Source organism: Argiope bruennichi, chromosome 5, assembly GCF_947563725.1.
Source record: "Argiope bruennichi chromosome 5, qqArgBrue1.1, whole genome shotgun sequence".
Lineage (NCBI taxonomy): Eukaryota > Metazoa > Arthropoda > Arachnida > Araneae > Araneidae > Argiope > Argiope bruennichi.
This window is the reverse complement of record NC_079155.1, coordinates 78,666,876-78,684,536: the sequence shown is the minus strand read 5'-3', so window position 1 is coordinate 78,684,536 and position 17,661 is coordinate 78,666,876. Positions and strand designations below refer to the sequence as shown.

At 28.7% G+C, this 17,661-nt stretch overlaps 1 protein-coding gene across 1 annotated transcript in view; it reads right to left on the bottom strand.

The window, feature by feature from the left end:
• The window catches only part of LOC129968801 (glutamate receptor ionotropic, kainate 2-like), a 46,204-nt gene that overhangs the window by 3,368 nt on the left and 25,175 nt on the right, over positions 1-17,661 (bottom strand). The window contains exons 5-13 of the mRNA XM_056083058.1: positions 14,669-14,722; positions 12,816-12,974; positions 10,305-10,460; positions 8,741-8,851; positions 7,507-7,629; positions 6,251-6,454; positions 3,547-3,908; positions 1,429-1,627; positions 1,047-1,272 (exon numbers count right to left, since the gene is read on the bottom strand). Of these exons, the coding sequence (XP_055939033.1) occupies positions 1,047-1,272; positions 1,429-1,627; positions 3,547-3,908; positions 6,251-6,454; positions 7,507-7,629; positions 8,741-8,851; positions 10,305-10,460; positions 12,816-12,974; positions 14,669-14,722 (1,594 nt within the window). The remainder of the gene's footprint in view (positions 1-1,046; positions 1,273-1,428; positions 1,628-3,546; positions 3,909-6,250; positions 6,455-7,506; positions 7,630-8,740; positions 8,852-10,304; positions 10,461-12,815; positions 12,975-14,668; positions 14,723-17,661) is intronic.

Genomic DNA, 17,661 nt, shown 5'->3' with positions numbered 1-17,661 from the left:
GGCTGTTAGCTCAAACGGCTACTCCAGGGGGCCGCTCCAGAAATCCACCGATCTTTATCGGGTGGATCCTAACACAGAAACTCGAATCACACAGAGCTTCTTACAAAATCAGGAGTCCCTTTTTCGAACACCGACGTCTCTCCGAATCCTCCTTTGACACTTCTCACCGCTCTTCTCTCTCTTTTCTTCAAACAAAAAAAAAACACAGCATTATATTTCCGTTAGATCTCCCCCTCTGACTTTCTCATTGCTGCACTTGAGTTCCTTATCACCCACTAGCTACTCAGCAAGGTTCCCTCAATGGTCTCCTGTTGATTGTGTGAATGTCTGTTAATGATTCATCTTCGTAGCTGGCCCTTCCCGAACACTTTTTAATTATAATCAATTCACAAGTAACATCGGTGAAAGTCCATCTGATTTCGACACTTAATGACAACGGTTGCTGGGGATTGATTGTTTCTCGAAGGTTTGAAGACACCCTTCATAATGGAAAAAAAGTTTAACATCTGGATGTTTTGACGTTCTTGTCCCTTGAAGATATGTTGGATCACTTTGAAACGACGAAACACGTATCGCTAGCATTTCTGAGAATTATTTCATAAAACTTTTCTCAAATAGGATGCAACTCCTTACAGTCGTTATGGCACACAGTAATTGTGCTCCTTTATACAAAAAAGTATACAACAAATGACCAGACACAATGACTCTACTGGTGAAGAGGATCCCCATCTGGCGGTCCGTAGGCACTTAACTATGTGTGGGAAAACGGGTGACGTTATATCTGGCCCGAATGCCAATTACCAAGTGAGGAAAAAGGGGAAACGTTACAGCATGGTGCATTCAACAGATATATTACAAGTTACGATGCGCCACAAATTTATAAATTTCTAGAACATGCAAAGTTATTTTTCAAAACTCTAAATTCGAGTCCCGTATGAATTTCGATTATAGAAATACTTAGTTAAGTTATACTAACATCTAGTTTTGAAGCAACATTAGGGCTATTTGGTGATGATTCATTTTAGCATTCAATATCAAATCAATACCTTTCTTAACAGCAATCCCATATCCTTTATTATCGAGAAGACCTCCTACTTGCGTGAGGTTACATTCTCGCTCTATATTGTACTCGATGGAAGTAGCTTCCATGAAGTATGCATAGTTGCCGTCATTTACTTTGTGAATTCCTTCTGAATTGGATTTCATGTACACTTCGTCAGCATTCTTCTCCATAAATTCAAAAATGCGTCTATAAGTGCTCATGTTTGATTTCTAGAAATAAAATTAGTGTTCAATATTCGCTAATCGTTTTGAAAAACAATTTAAGCATTTGATTGACATTTAAAAAACATTCATAATCTTTATATTTGAAAGAAACATACTAAGGAAAAGAAATAAAGAAACTTAAAAACCAATGAATATACGTACCTTAAAAAATCCATAAGTCGATCCACCTTTTAAGCATCCGTATTTTATCTTCTCTTGATTAGCCAAATCTTCGACATTTTCAATGGGAGACACTAACTTTTCGACTGTCAAGAAAGCTGCCAAGTTCGCAGTGTAGGAGGATATCATGATCAGACAGAAAAAGTACCAAATACTTGTGATAGCTCGAGTTGACATTGCCCTAGAGGAAGAGTCAAATAAACAATGAAAAAAAAAAACAGTTGACTAAGACAGTTTATGTTTGAAATATTCTTGAAATTTCTTTTCTTACTTTCCTGGAAATGTGAGAATTTAGAGAATTCGACCGCAGGAATAAGGCGGGGAAAATATTCTTAGACATGAAAAATTGATTGTGAGATTATTATATTTTTTCCGATATTTCCGCAAACATTATAGAAACCAGAAATCTGCATATCAGTTATATTTTTCAGGTATGAAAATATTTTTTTTCTTTTAAAATTAAATAATTATTTTAAATAATATTAAATAATTTATTTATATTATTTCAAATTTATATTTATAGTTATTTTACATTCATATTTATATAATTATATTTTTTATATTTATCTATTTATTATTTTTATATTTATAGTTATATAATTATATTTCAAATAGCTTAATCAAATTAATAAAACTTTTGTTCATTGTGAATCTACATTTATAGATTTGATAAAATTGCAGAATACATCAGATATTTGCTTTTTCAATTACGTTGGCTTTTAGTATATTAAGACAACTCAGTACAATAGATACAATGAATTTCTACTTTCTGGGTAAAAAATTCAAAAGAAAAGTTGCATTCAATGAATTGACTGTCAGAAAAGTGCATATTTAATCCATGCATATTTAAAAGTGCGTATTTATTCTGACAATCAGTAATTCGTGAGATTACGTAAGAAGAGTAATCCGTAAGATTTGATCCTTCACAGTTAGTATAATTCTAAAGAAATGTTTATTTAAAGCATTCTTATAATGTATTGCAAAAAAAAAAAAAAAAAAAAAAAAAAAACTTCTTTACAAGTGAATTCTTCAGTGAACTTCTTGTATTGAAAAATCATCTGAAATATATTGCTGTTTGGACATGACTACAATTTGTTTTTTGTTTTGAGCATTTATGGAAGAGGAAAGCAACGTTTTTCTTTAGTACACAGAGCTAATTAATTGGATTTTTCCATGAAAAATTAAAAAGCTTTTCCAAAAGCACGATTTTTTTATTATTATAAAAGCATTAAAATATAGGAAAATGCAAAGGTTAAAAATCGTAAAAAAGGGAATGAATCGCTAATAAAATAAATTCTGAATGAAATTTTTTGTATTTATTTTGATGTTTGTTGTGGTTTACTTCGTTGTATTATTTTTAGCGTATCTAGTTTTTGTAAATTTTGCCTTGATCTCCTTTAATAAAACATTATTTTCTACAATAAAACGAGTACTTAACGAGTACCTCGTAAACATTTCATTTTTATCTATCTTTTTTTAATCTTTGATATATTCTATAATCCATTTCTATAATCATTATGGAAACTTTTAATCAATTTTTTCTGAAATTTATAACGAGGTAGTAACTGTCATAATGTGTCAAAATCTAATAAATAAAGAAATTAATTTAAATTTAAATTTCTCTCTTGGAATATCGTCAGTTCTATCACAGAATGTTGTAGATTCTTATTTTAATTCAATAAATAAATCCATTATATCTCGAAGCTGTTTGTCATTAGAAATGCGGATAAGAGTAATCAGTGAAATTGTTTCCACTTATAACATTATGTTTCTAAATCCCCAAAATGTTCTTCTTAATTAGCATTAGCAGTTTCTTTTTCCCACAACTATTTCAAATATTGCAAGCATCTTGTTAAGTTTTTCAGGAAAAAGTTTTAACTTCTTTTCTCGCTCAAAGTCTCTCCGTTCCAATTTATGTCATTCACACCATATTTGCATTAGATTTGACGATATTAAAATATTTTATTAAAACCATGAATATAAAACCATGTAAACTTTCAAAAGTCTAACTGAATGCCATCCATTGAATGCAAAATCTAGTACAAATTAACGAATAAATAAATGTAAATAGAATTCTGTTAAAAATAAACAACAACTTACGTGGGCGCTATATCTGAACCTTGCTGCATAAGAGATCCAATAGCGAACCACATGCTGTTGAGTAAACTGAAAACATTTTCTTCAACTTGATCGTTCTGGCGACAAGGGTGGGGGTTGGACCACTCGTATGGACTCAGTCGACCAATCAAGAAGTAACTGAAACTGATGAAAGTATAAGCAGCCATCACTAAAAGCCATACCTCCCCGGAAAACGGCAGGAGGAAGGAAAACAGAGAAGTAACTTTTTGTGTAGGTTTTTTGAAGAGAATGCTGATGCCGGTCTGCATGAAGGGTAGGGTGAAGTCGACCCCCTGTATTCGTTCTGTAGTGATGGTCAAATCAGCAATAGCTAAATCCACTTCCTGTGAGGAAAAAAATGTTGTTATTTTTTTTTTGCTTTATTTTATTGAAATATATTTATTTTGCGATTTATTAGAAATTCAATGAGTAGCATGATTTAGCAGTCCCCAGTAACTTTAAAAATCAATAATTTGAAAACGAATGAAAATAAAAAGAAAGATGCGCAGAAAGATGGATAAAGTCTTGCTCTGTCGAGATGCCACATAAGAGTTGATTGATATCAAACGAATTTGTTTCAAAAAGTTGGGAGACAGATATAAATCAGTTCGCTGTGTTTTAACGTGATAACTCGTGATAGAATGTATAAAATGATGATAAGTAGAAAAAAAATATACTGAGCTCATTGATTTTTATTTATTATAACAATATCATTCTTCCGCAATTCGCTCTTCGTTACATGCTCTCCTTGTTTATAGAAATGCCGGCTTCTCTATGAGATCGAAGTTTAACCTCCAACCAAGATCAGAACAAAGCTATAATGTAGCAGAAGATCAGAATAAATCTATAATGTATATTTTGTCAATAAACGGGAATTTGTTGGCTATATCCATTTGAAACTGCTAGACGGCTCTGCAATTATACATTGCAAAAGGTAAGATTCTAAGAGGGGTAATGGCATCAAAATGTTCAAAGTATCGTTTTTCAAACAATAACATTAGCTGTAAGACAAGTTAAAACCTTTGTAGCAGTATTAAGCAGCACTTCGGAAACGGATCAGAACTTGAACAACAAAAATGTTGTTTATTGCTATAAAAAAAGTGTAGTAGTTTCTCTCTACCATCTGAACTTCTGAATGGAGGGGTGGCACTTTCAATATTTGTGCATTGCAATTCTAACTTATCCTTTGTAAGGCATTCCTAGGGTCATCCCAAATAGGCAAACGATGCGAATATGCAAGGTTCCGCGGCGCTCACTGATTTTACAAAATAATTATTTCGGTTTTGTTTTTCGTTTTAATTCGAATTTACGTATTTGAATATTATCACGCGATTTTTCAAGTTTCAAGTCCATTAATTCAGGGCAAAAGAAATACTTTAAATCTATCTAATAAAATTCGTAATCAATAATAATTACTGATGATCCTGATTAGTCAAAAACGATTCATCGTCTTTGACATGTTATTAATCAAATGCTAATCAAACAAAAAGACACCTAAATTACGACGATGATATCGAATTTATCATAAAATATTTTAGAAAACGAAACAAAAATATATCTTTATAATTCACATATCAAACTGTGTGAGTCTTTTTTGTTTTATTAACTTTTTTAATTTTGATTTATTACCTTTTGTGATTGAAAAATTAAATTTATAAAAATAATTTGATAATTCGTTATTTTCGTGTATTGTTAAGTCTTTATTATTGTAATTTGTGTGCAATGCAACAAATATCGAAATGCAATAAAGTATTATTTTGTTGCACGAAATTTGCATCTAGTCTCCGCAAAATCAAATTGGTTCCAAGCTCCGCTTTTGCTTGGGATGGACATGCACATCATCCCTGCAACTGTAGGACTATCGGTTGAGTTGTGAATTACGCTATCAGTAAATTATAGAATAGCAAGAAAAATCAATAAATGTTAAAAACTTACAGAAGCACAAATATGTAGTCCGAAGCATTAAAGCATGATAATGTTTCAGACTTGATTCGTTTTTTTATTTCATTTTTTACAATTTACTCTTAATTATAAAAGCAACTATTATGTGCATACAAAAGATATAAATGTAATCGCTACATGCGTGTGTGTAAAAGTAGTTATTAAAGCAATGTTAAGTGCTGTTGTACAATAAATTAATAAAAAGTTTTAAAATAATTGTTAAATTTTAAAAAAAATGCGGAAATAAAATTAGTACATTTGAGAAGCTAATTTTTGAGATTTTTTAATAGTGTAAAAATAGTTTTCACATGTTTCTCATTTTTTTAAAAAATACCCTCAAAAAATTTCAATTAAGTTTTTAATTGAAATATAATAGAACTGTTTTTTAAAACTTTTGCCTTAGTACTTCAACTGCTTTCCAATACATAATTACGTGGCAAATTTTATATCTCTAAATCAAACGATAGGCTCTGTGAAGAATACTGAAATCATGAATGTTTGAGGATGGAATTCAAAAATATTATATCAGCTTGTATAAATAGCTATATCAAAAACAAAATTGTAATTTTTATCCCTTTTTGGCAAAAAAAAATCATTTTTTCTTCCTTCATTCGTTTATGCATAATTGATTTTTCAAGTTGATTTTTTGGATCACTCTGTTTTCCACTTTATGGAAATTTTACTGTAGCATACCTATTTAGCGAAAATTCTGATTTGTATGTATAACTGTATTTTGTAAACTTACCCCACTCACAACCTCTCCAATCATGCCATCCCATTCACCACTATCGCTGAGTCTGCCGTATTTCGAATCCTTAACAGGGTTAATTTCGTATGAGAAATGCAGGTACTCTGCCAGGGCATTCAGCAAATCGATTGCATAGCCCTCGAAGCGATCATTGCCCTGCATTTTAAGGGAAGACTCCTTGTACATGACGTAAGGATCGGTCTGTAATAAAAGGATACATTTGTGGTCAGGAAATGAAGTCTTCTGATTTGAATATCAAATATAATATGAATCTTTCTAAATATATTAACATTTCAACAATTTCATAATCAATTACTATATGGATTCTCTGGTATACTTTGTAAAGTGATAGTTAAAATTTAAAATTCGGAAATGAAATTATTGCATGGTTAAGGAGCTATAAATATTATCAAAGATATTCTGTGTTATAGTATCGTCAGTTTCGTTATTACATTCTTGAATAATATAAATACTGTCATCGTCAAAAAAATTCAATCTGGCAATTTTTATGAATTATTACTCTTAAAATCTTCCCTAGTACAAAAAAACACATTTTTAATTTCTTTAATAATAATTTTAATTTCTTTAGTATTCAAAGAGGAAAAATTGCAGTCGTCATAAAGAATTCGAACTCCTAATTTGAAGTAATCACCTCGTCCCAGGAGCCCGAAAAACAAAATTTTCGAATTATGTCTGTCTTTCTGTAAACATGACAACTCAAAACTGTTTTTAACTAGACAGATAAAATTTGATTTTTACATCAAATTTGTAAATTTTTATAAAAAATTTTTCGTTATCCATAGACGGAAAATCCGACTGTGTACAAATCAGAATCTGTACAAAGTCTGTATCAGATTTTCCAATGAATCTGCCAACGGGAAAACTCATTATCTGTCTACTCGGGCAAACACTGAAAAGAGCAAAAGATCTAGATGGATGAAATTTAGTATGTATTCTCTACATAAAAACCGCCGACTCATATCAAATTTTGGTCAAAATACAGTAGGTAAAAGTGCTCTTTTAAAAGATATTCTCGATCTTGCTTCATTTAGGCGAACTTGGTTATGTAAAAGTTCAACAAAAATACAACATTTTGAGACAAAAATACAACACTAGTTGAGAATAAATTGATTAATAAAAAAGATCCCATTTATTTATTTTTATGAGTGTCACAAAATGAAAAAAAAGAAATAATAATAAGAGAAAAATATTCTAAATCGCACTTTATTTAAAATTATAAGTTTGGTACTTACCAAGATAGTCGTTACTTTGAACCGCGAGTTTTCCAAGTCAATAAACTGAAAATCGGAAGCATCTTCAGGTGGAACAATATTAATATTCCATTCACCTTTCTTAGAAGGCACGATGGATCCTATCTGTAAGGTAATGGAGTTTTAAAAATTCCATATGATTAAATATAATTAAAAATAACTCCAAACATAATAATGGGTGTTTTATAATCATTTTTCATTTTATTTATTCAATTACTATCTAAAAAGATATTATGAAGGAAAATTAACCAGTATTTTGTGCATAAAGTAGGGAAATATTTTGTTTATTGGTTCAAGTTTTAAAGATGTAAGATGATATGAATGTGAATGGTAATTTACTTTGTATTTAAATAAAGACTTTCAAAATTCCAATCCTAATTTTGATTAAACTATTTTTTAAAAATAAAAAATAAAAATTGTTTATGATACATTTTTCAAGATTAGAAGCTTCACTGTGTATGAATCCGATTTCCTTGTAATTCAGCTAAAAATAAATGGCTTTAGCGAAACTAATAACCCTAGTTGAATAGATTTTGATTCGTTTGTCTTGTTCTGAAGTCTATTTTATTAACTTGTAATTATTCCATTACCAGATGAAATTTTATAACATTTCATCAGAAAAGTTTTTAGAATAAAATAACAGTTTTCATAAGAAAGATGATATTCTTGGTGAATGCAGTTGATTTTATTGAATCTGATTTAAAGAAAGTTCTATATATGTAAGATATGTTTCCATAACATATATTAAGATTTCTGTTCGGAACTATATAATCAACTTTGAATTCGTCTTCGTAGTATGATTTTTCAAAACCCACTAATACTCCAGCTGATAAAGCTTTCATTTCTTCATGATTTAAAATGTTAATTCATTTATCTTAACATCAAAGAAATATTGAATAAACCTATTAACAAGCTTTTCTGAAGTTTTAACACAAAATAATGTACTAAAGCATTTAGGAATAATCATTATCTATAGTACTTTTATCTACTTATTATCTATTACTACTTTAAATGAAATTAATTTGTCCTGATAAAATTCATTTCAATTGCTAAACAAACGAAAATGCGATGTAATTTGAAAAGAATTAATTTATTAGAAATAAAAAATGTTAGTAGCCACACCTTGAAATTATTAATAAATAGATTATATGGTTCCCAATAGATATCCATAAACTCAATGACATAAAAATAAATGATATTTGCAAATGAAACATACCTTTTCTAGCCCATTAGCTGTCATGTATATGACATCCAATGCAATTATGGAACGAAAGCCTTCAGCATCGAATTCTATCATACCTGTTAAGCCAGGCGTATTCAGTGCTGTCTGAAAGAAAATTCTCATTTAATAAAAGATTTTGCGCAATTAAGATTCAAAATAAGAATGTGATCGAAGTTATATGAATTAAAGTAATAGGAATTGCTTTAATGAGTCACGTTTTCGTTATCGGGGCAGAAGGGGTCGCGAGTTTGATGAAGAGTTCGATTGAAGCTATGCATGTTTGTCTAGTTCAAATAAATTTACTTCGGGACTCAAAGACTCTCATATTAGTGTAGCGGCCAATTATATGATATCCACTTATGTGTCATTCTCATCATTTGACGATTTCTTATATTTATAAAACGTGTATTCAAGTATCCCTATTTCAATTCCAAAGCGTTATATTATTTTAAGGAATCAATTATTTATATTATTAATTGATTCTTCTAAAAGAATGTTCAGTATATTCAGATGCTTACATATCTCTATTAACTATAAAGGAAAATGTGTGTGGGTATATTGATTCTCTACAAGACAAATCAATCGACCTAAAGCTAACAAATTTGACCCAAATGTATTGTGGAGGAGAAAAAGGCGCACTTCCAGGCGGGTTTTTTTTTTAAACTTCCCTGGATTTAGGCAACTTTTTTGATATATTTTTTTTTCATAGTTTTAAATAGTAATTTTCGCTGTTGAAAGGAAATAAAAACCATTTTAATTGTTTCATGAAATATATAATCTTAATTTTCTTCCATTGTGAAAACTGGAGCAAAACGATTCTGCTGATTATCGTCGCAATTTATATGAGAAATCAGAAAATAAAATTACAATCCACAAAAGACAACATACAGTTTGAAAAAAATTACCCAGGCAAATCTTTATTAATAAAAAGATATTAGGCACTAAATATAACATGCATAAAGTTATTAAAATAATACGCTGATATTAACTTTCATTGATATTTTAAAAACAGTTTGTTCAGAGAATCATAAATATAAAGTATGCACAAGAAATTTTACTGGAATAAAAAGACAGAAAGCTACCTCCAAGAGTCTGTTGTTCTTAAATAAAATTAAAGCAGGCAAGTTTTAGATTGTAGAAAAGGAATTTAATACTGTCATTATAAAGAATGAATAGAAGGTACAAACTTAAATTCAATATTTAATTAAATTAAATCCGTTCAAATAAAATATCTCATTGCATGATTCAAAATAAATTTAAATAAAAAATTTGGAAATAAGATCATGTGCAAAACAAATTCATGGTGACTTCATTTGAATTCCTATAAGTACTATAAGATGAGTGTTTATGAAAGGGAAAGAGGTGCGAAATAAATATTTCAAAGTTATGATACGCATAAATAAATAAAAATGAGAATCCATAATAAAAGGCAGAAATGATATGAATTAATGCAGCTGTATGAACTGATGAAATTATATGAATGCTGCAAAATATTTTAAAGTAATATAATATGACACAATATTTATTAAAAGTAGAATAAAACTAAATCAGCACTTACATTTTTCATGAAATTAAAAAGTGTCGTTCCGTCTATTCCTTTATTCATAAGATTACAGGATATGGGTGGAAAAACGGAGATATTTTTTGCTAGGTCCATTTGTTCTAGAGCAGAAGCAAAGAGTTTCACACCATCGTACATCAAGGCAGCTTCCGTCTGATAGAAAAATAAATTACATTGCAGACTGAATCCAATGAATTATTTAAAAATTGTCTGGAAAATTAAAATTTCTAAATTATTATGGTCTGGAATTTTTATACAATGACAAGGAATTTCTTAGTTAATTAAATCCTTTTCTACAACTTTCTAATATTAAATTTTAATTAACAATCAATTAATCAAAATTGAATATTAGATTAACTCAATTAATTTAACTCAATTCTAATTAACAGTCAAAATTAATATTATTTAATTAATCATGTGATTAGTAAAATTTCCTAAATCTAAGAAATTTTGAATTTTCAGAAAAAAAATTTTAGAGGATGGAACAGACTAAGTACATACTTGAATTAATATATAGAACGAACTAAAAGTGAAAGCATTATTTATTATTTATAAAATAAGTTCGTAACTGAAATGTTATGTTCTTTAATAAGACCATATTCATTCGAAAGTTCCAAAATTGCATATTAATAATTTTCCAAGCAACAACTTTTGGCAATATATTCCACATTCCATTTCCGAGCTTAATCTGATAAATTCTTTTAAAATATTAATATTTTGTGATTTTCTAGAATATTATACTTTATTATGTAAGTCTTCAATTAATTAAGTAAGAATAAATTAGCTTAATTTTCCTAGACAACAGTATTTTACTGTGATTTAAAATCTCAACGTAATGCAACAAACTGCCAGTCCAAAGAAATAAATATCATAAATTCATTTTTCGGGGCTATAATTACAGCATCAAATTACCGACAATTTCGTGGATATAAATTAATTCTTCATCATAGAATGGATCTCTTTACAGTATACACAGAATTTCATAATTAATTTTTGGTATCAAATTCCATAGAAATAAATGTAATAAAAAATTTATAATTAGAATTACAAGTTTTGAGTTAATCAATTGAAGCGGAAAGAAAAAAAAGTACTGAAGCTTTCAGACTAATATTGAATATAAAGCTTCTTAAAATATCAATCAAAAACCCAAATAATATGCTGATAATTCAGTATAGCAAATATATCTATTAAAAAATCTTTTAAACAATTCTAATAAATTATATTTGTCAATTTATCATTGAATAATACTTTATTTGCATGTTCTGTTTTCTTATGAAAATATGTATGTTGAGTATCTTTAAAATAATTTTAAGGCTATTCAGGATAATTGTTTTAACTGAAAAGAAATATCGACTTAAAAAAATGTGAGTAAATCTGCTTGAATTATTGAAATTTCAATACAATTTGAAAATAAGTTTTCTATAATATAATTCTATTTAGAAGAAGAGAGTAATTTTTATGCTAAATTATATATTAGAAAATTACCGTTTCGAAAGAAATTGGAAGAATCTGTACGTATAATTCTTTAATTTAATAAATCTTATGCGTTAAAATAGCAAACATTTTTGCAAACAGTAGTAATGTGATGCTTGATGTAACTATGTTAATATTGCAGTGAAGTGAGAAAATTTATGTGTTTAAAAAGAGGAATTTTCAATGAGATTCTATTTAGAATTTTTTTTATTTTAATTCATATTCTCTTTTTCTATTCATAATCTATTTGTAAGATCATACATATACTTTATCAGGAATTTTTTATACCTATTTTCAAAAAAGGTTTTCGAAGATGTGGAAATATTTTTCATTATTGCGGGAACTACTGACAGATCTCATCTCCTGTATGGCGCCATGTTGGCCATCTTGCGTCATTAATCACGTGATGCTTTCCCGCCATTGTTGGCAGACGAGGTCTGTAAGACGTACAGCTCACGCTCATGTATCTTTATGTGTTCTATGTTAGTAATATTTTGTCCTTTGTCCTTTAATCTTAATAAATATATTTCACATATTAATGCTGGTCGTTGCCTTTCCCCACATTATTTTTACCTTTTTCTTCAATATCTTAGAAAGAAAAGCAAAAGATAAAATATTTGAATCTCGGCCTATTTTAGTATATATTTCAAAATAAAAAGTGTGTTATTATTTTTAAAGTCATATGCGTCACAAAAATTAAACTCAAAATATTTGAACCGTGTACTGCAACTATTTAATAATCCTTATTCGGATGCAACAACGACAAAAGAAAGCCCGTTATGACGAATGAAAAGTGTATCTTCAATCGTTGCACTGTGTTCTCTGGTAGAAAATGTATGATTTAATGAAAACGTATACTTCATTAAGGCTAAATTTTCTACTCTTGAAGTTAAAGTGAAAAAAAATGATGTGATTTGGAGCTCGACTGATATTAGCTATGCTAGCTAAATTGTTTATCTTTGTTGCCGTTATGAGATTTGACCTGACTGTTTAAATTCACCGAGGGTGGCATCTTGCTGTAATTAGTTGAGTGACCTTGAGCGTAGATAGAGGCTCTTTCTTTCGCTGCTCCAATCTTGCATTGATTTCTTTCAGAACCTCCCTGAATTCCATAGTTTGCTCTTGAACCAGTCGTAGTCCGGTGATATTTGTTTTTCCGAACTGGAAATCCTCCGTATCAATTGTATGTATATCCTAAAATATAGGAAAAACCTGAAATTAATGCTTTGGAAAAAGACCTTATCCATACTGATACACACATCTATATATACATGTATTAAATATTATTTCTAAACACGTAAAATAATTATTTAATGCTTCAATTGCCTTCAATATGTTTTCTGACTTTTGATTGTTTATGTTTAAAACAAAATTTATTTTTATTGCAAAATCCGTTTTACTTTCTTCAAAATGTCTAAAACTGATTCTTGGTAAATGATCAAACTTTTTGAATCTTTTGACATAGATGCTTTACAATTCTGATGCACAATATAGGAAACTGATAGACAGATATAAAGACTCGAAACAATTCGCTATTTTGAAAAATAAAAGAAGAATTCATAAGAAGTATGAGTAATGTATATTTTTGTTCTTCATTTAACACTGTACATATGATGGTAACCATGTGATGTGTACAGTATAATTTGGGAAAATGAATCCTTCAAAACAAATAAAAAATATTTAAATCTAATAAATCTTTCTTAATATGAATTTTTTGTTCAAAAATAACAAACAGGACCATCCGGAACATATCATTTAAACTTGGGATATTCTGGATATGTGCATCAATTAATTTAATAAATTAATTCAATCTGTTTGACCACAATATTACCGGCGAAATAAGAGATTTTATACTCTCTCATGAAATGTGCCGAAATTTTAATGATATATTGATCTGGTAACATATTTATTTGTAGTTAGTATGTGTTAAGCTTCCAGAAAAGAAATTTCGATTACGGTCTTGATATACTACATTTATCAAATTGGTCCAAAATGTTAACAGAAATCTACCAATCTGATATAAAAACAACATTTCTAGTTCAGTCAGTTTTTCATTTCTCATGCTCGCAGACAACCAATCCATGTTATTTTTTTTTATTAAAGGAAGCGTGAAATATAGCTATTTATTGAAATCTCATGGTTTATTTTTTTGATAATTACAACAGTTTCCTTTTGTATACGTAGTGTACAAAAAAAATTGTAAAATGCCTGATATTACGATTCTTTAACAGTGGTAAAATTTTTTGCTAATTTCAATTTAACTGATCTTTAAGCTACTGTAACTTTACGTAAATAGAAAAAAACTGTAAATACATGTAATGAGAAATATATATAGTCAAATTATATTTTTAGAAAAATTATTTAAAAACCTAAAATGTTTCGTATTGTTTTCGCAATTTTGTTGAGCCAACATTTAGGTTTCACATCTTTTTTTAAAATAATGGTTCCAAGAGCAAAATGAAAATAACAGCTTTATCATGTCTCACGTATAAATAAATCTTATGATCTCATTTATAAATAATATCTATTGTTATTCAATAACATCATGCAATATACCCCAAAAATATGTTTTTGTTTCTGTTTTAGAAGCATACTGGTTTCGACATGATATTGCCACACTTAAGTCATCAATAATAAAGCATATATGAGCACAATTCCTTTGTGGAAGCACTACTTTAAATGAATATGGAAAAAAAACAATATTGAAAAAAATCATAAAATTATCTGAATGTTTAAAAACATTTAATCAATAATCATTGTTACAGGATGGAATTTAATATGTGTTAGATAAGTGATAAATGGTTATCAACAGCTATAAACTAAATTGTTTGATAAAAAAATGGCAAGAATTAAATGAATGCAAAATAAAATAGTTTTAAACACCTTACCAGAGACGTTATTAAATACTTCTGGTGCTCTGTCATCATTCCAACTTGTTGAGCCTGTAAATGAAGTGGCAATGTAATCAAGAAATGATAATTTCATGAATAAATTTCGAATTTTTTTTTCTTTTTTATTATGCACACATTTTATAATTTATTTCAAACCCAAAGTGGAAAATAACATTTTTTTTTTTTTGTCTTTGGAAATATGAAACTAAAAATTGTAACCCACGGATTGGATATCCTCTCGATGTGCTCCCGAATCTACTGAAACTAAGCTGGCTTGCACACACTAAATTTTGATTTATTATCATATTTTTAATACGTACTTTGACAATTTGTTCCAAAAGATATTCTGTAGTGCTTTTTTTAAATATTATATCTTTGTTGAGAAAAATGCTTAATGAATTTGATGCATGATACTCATTTAATAATACTTATATATGTTCGATCTGCACAAATCTTCGGTATGGAATAGTTTTGTAGGAATTTTCTATAAGAAAAATTGGATAATTGTATTAAAAAATTAATCTTTCAACTATTTTCCAAGCATTTACCATCACATAAAGGAAGCAGAAATGAAATTTATTTTTATATCTGTTCATTAATTATCTTACAAAATTTATAATTACGACAGCAGAGGAATTTAACTATTTTACACAAAAAAAATCAATCAACGAGCAACAATACTTCGATGGTGGTTACTCATTGTTATACTAATATTAATAACATAAAAAACTCAATATCATCATAAAAATATATCGCTATATTCTATTGATGTTCAAATAATTTGATTTTATTGCCGAAATTAAGGAAAATTCAATATTTTATTTAATCAAGCTTCTAAAATGTATTTATATTCTTTTCACCTATAGACTGAACAAGGGAATACGAATAAGAATACGCTATTTATTATATGATGGATTTATTCATTGAAATGTTGTTTGGTTTAGGTAAATTTTTATGCTATTTCTTTCTAGATGGCTTTTACTTTCTTTAAGGCTATATCCCAAATTCAGATGAAACTGCAGATATTAATTACATTTATTTTCCATTTGAATGCGGTTACACAAGTCTGCACGAACACTTACTTTTCTAATATTTGGAGACAGCGTTGGTCCAGTGAGTACAGTGATATCTACAGCGTGGGTCGAGAAAGTACAAACTATCTACAGAAACTTGAGTTTTTTTGTTTGTAGAGTGTATACATGAAGTGGTTAAATGTACCATTTCATATAATTTATATTAAAGAATGTTCAAAAAAATATTCAAATAAAGAATATTCAAAGTTCGTTAATGTTATGAAATTTTATGAATTTCCAAACAAATTCGAACAATGCACCAATTAAATTATCATATATTCTAAATCCAAAATACCATGCAAATGAACCAGTTATCAATATACCAATATAGGTTGTTCTTTTTTTACGCCGGCCTCCTGGCATAGGGGTGCGTCTTCCCCATGATCTGTGTGTTCCGGGTTCGAGTCCCGGTTCGAGCACGGTTGTTCTTCTTCTGTGTTCTGTCTGTGAGGTGTATGAATGTGTCCCCCCCCACCCGTGAAAAGAGGTTGTGCAAGCGAATGTGATGCATGAAGTAGCAAAATCGTACTCTTGGCCCTAGTTGGCGCTACTGAAAAAACAAGAGACGCTCACTCGGCTCAAATCATTGACAGATCTGTCAACGGGCTTGTAAAGTGTCATAAGTAACAACAACAACAGTTATTTTACAGTCATTTCTGATTAATTTGAAGGGGAATTAAATTTTGGAATCCATTGATGATGTCATATATATCATATATATCAAAGTTCAGTTAGATGCAAGTAGATGGCTTGCTCAATAACATTTGCTATGTGCTATAAATTCAGTGAATCGACTTCATTGATTTCTGGATGGTAGGGATTTGAAAAGGTATTTAAAATTTATCACATGTTACTGACAAACAATTTAATAAAATAAATTGATATAAGCATAATGCATAATTTATATCATCAGTTTATCCTGTTCATTTTAATAAACTCTTGAATAACGGGATGATTAGGGAGGATCCTCACAGTGAGTACAAAATTTACCTTAAATGCATGAAAAAGTTTGCTTTATTCGACATCTCTAAACTTTTACTAGCTTAGAAATATTTAAAGATGATATAGATAGGATAGATTTTTACCAATATATGCTGTATTTGAATTCTCCATATAGCTAGCAGAAACTGGATGTGTGTCATTCATTACACTGTGTGTGCCGAATCTTTTTAGAATATCCCAGTAATAAAATATCAAGTACTTTTTTGATAAATGAAATAACATCATAAACAATAGGACCGCTTCATAATACTCCATAGACCAGCTGCACTATTTAAAGATAGATGGCTCAGACGGAAAAATTTCAAAATCTTTCCAGAACAGCTTAATTGAATATTGTTTCCAGTTTGAAAGAAAAAGAAATAGCGCCGTCATGTCACAATCTAAATTATTATTATTTTAAGACCTAATATTTTCTAAGTCTAGACATCAATTTCTTTTATTCAAATCCAAAACTTACAGAAAATGCTTGTTCACATTTAAAATATACCTACTAATACATTACGTAGGATGAAGTTAAAACATAGCTAATTAAGTTGTGTATGTTGATATCAAAATATACGAAAAAAACGTATTTTTTAGCAGTGATTTTGATAAATAATACGAAGTTATTGTATTAGTATTACACAAATTATGATTATATTTTTATTTCTTCATTATTTTTTAATATATGAAGTTATTCTTGCTATTACATTTCATCCGCATATACACCATCTTTAAAGTTAAATGAATTGCTTTAAGCAATTGAATGCTTATATAAAACTAAAATGATTTTAATTTTCTTATTCATAAGATTTTAGCATAGTTAAATTATTATTAAAGAATTTTTTATTGGAGAAAAAAGGTAAATTTTTATATCTTCAGCTTTACATTTGTGTACGAAACAACAATATTTTAAAACAAAACCAATATTTAATT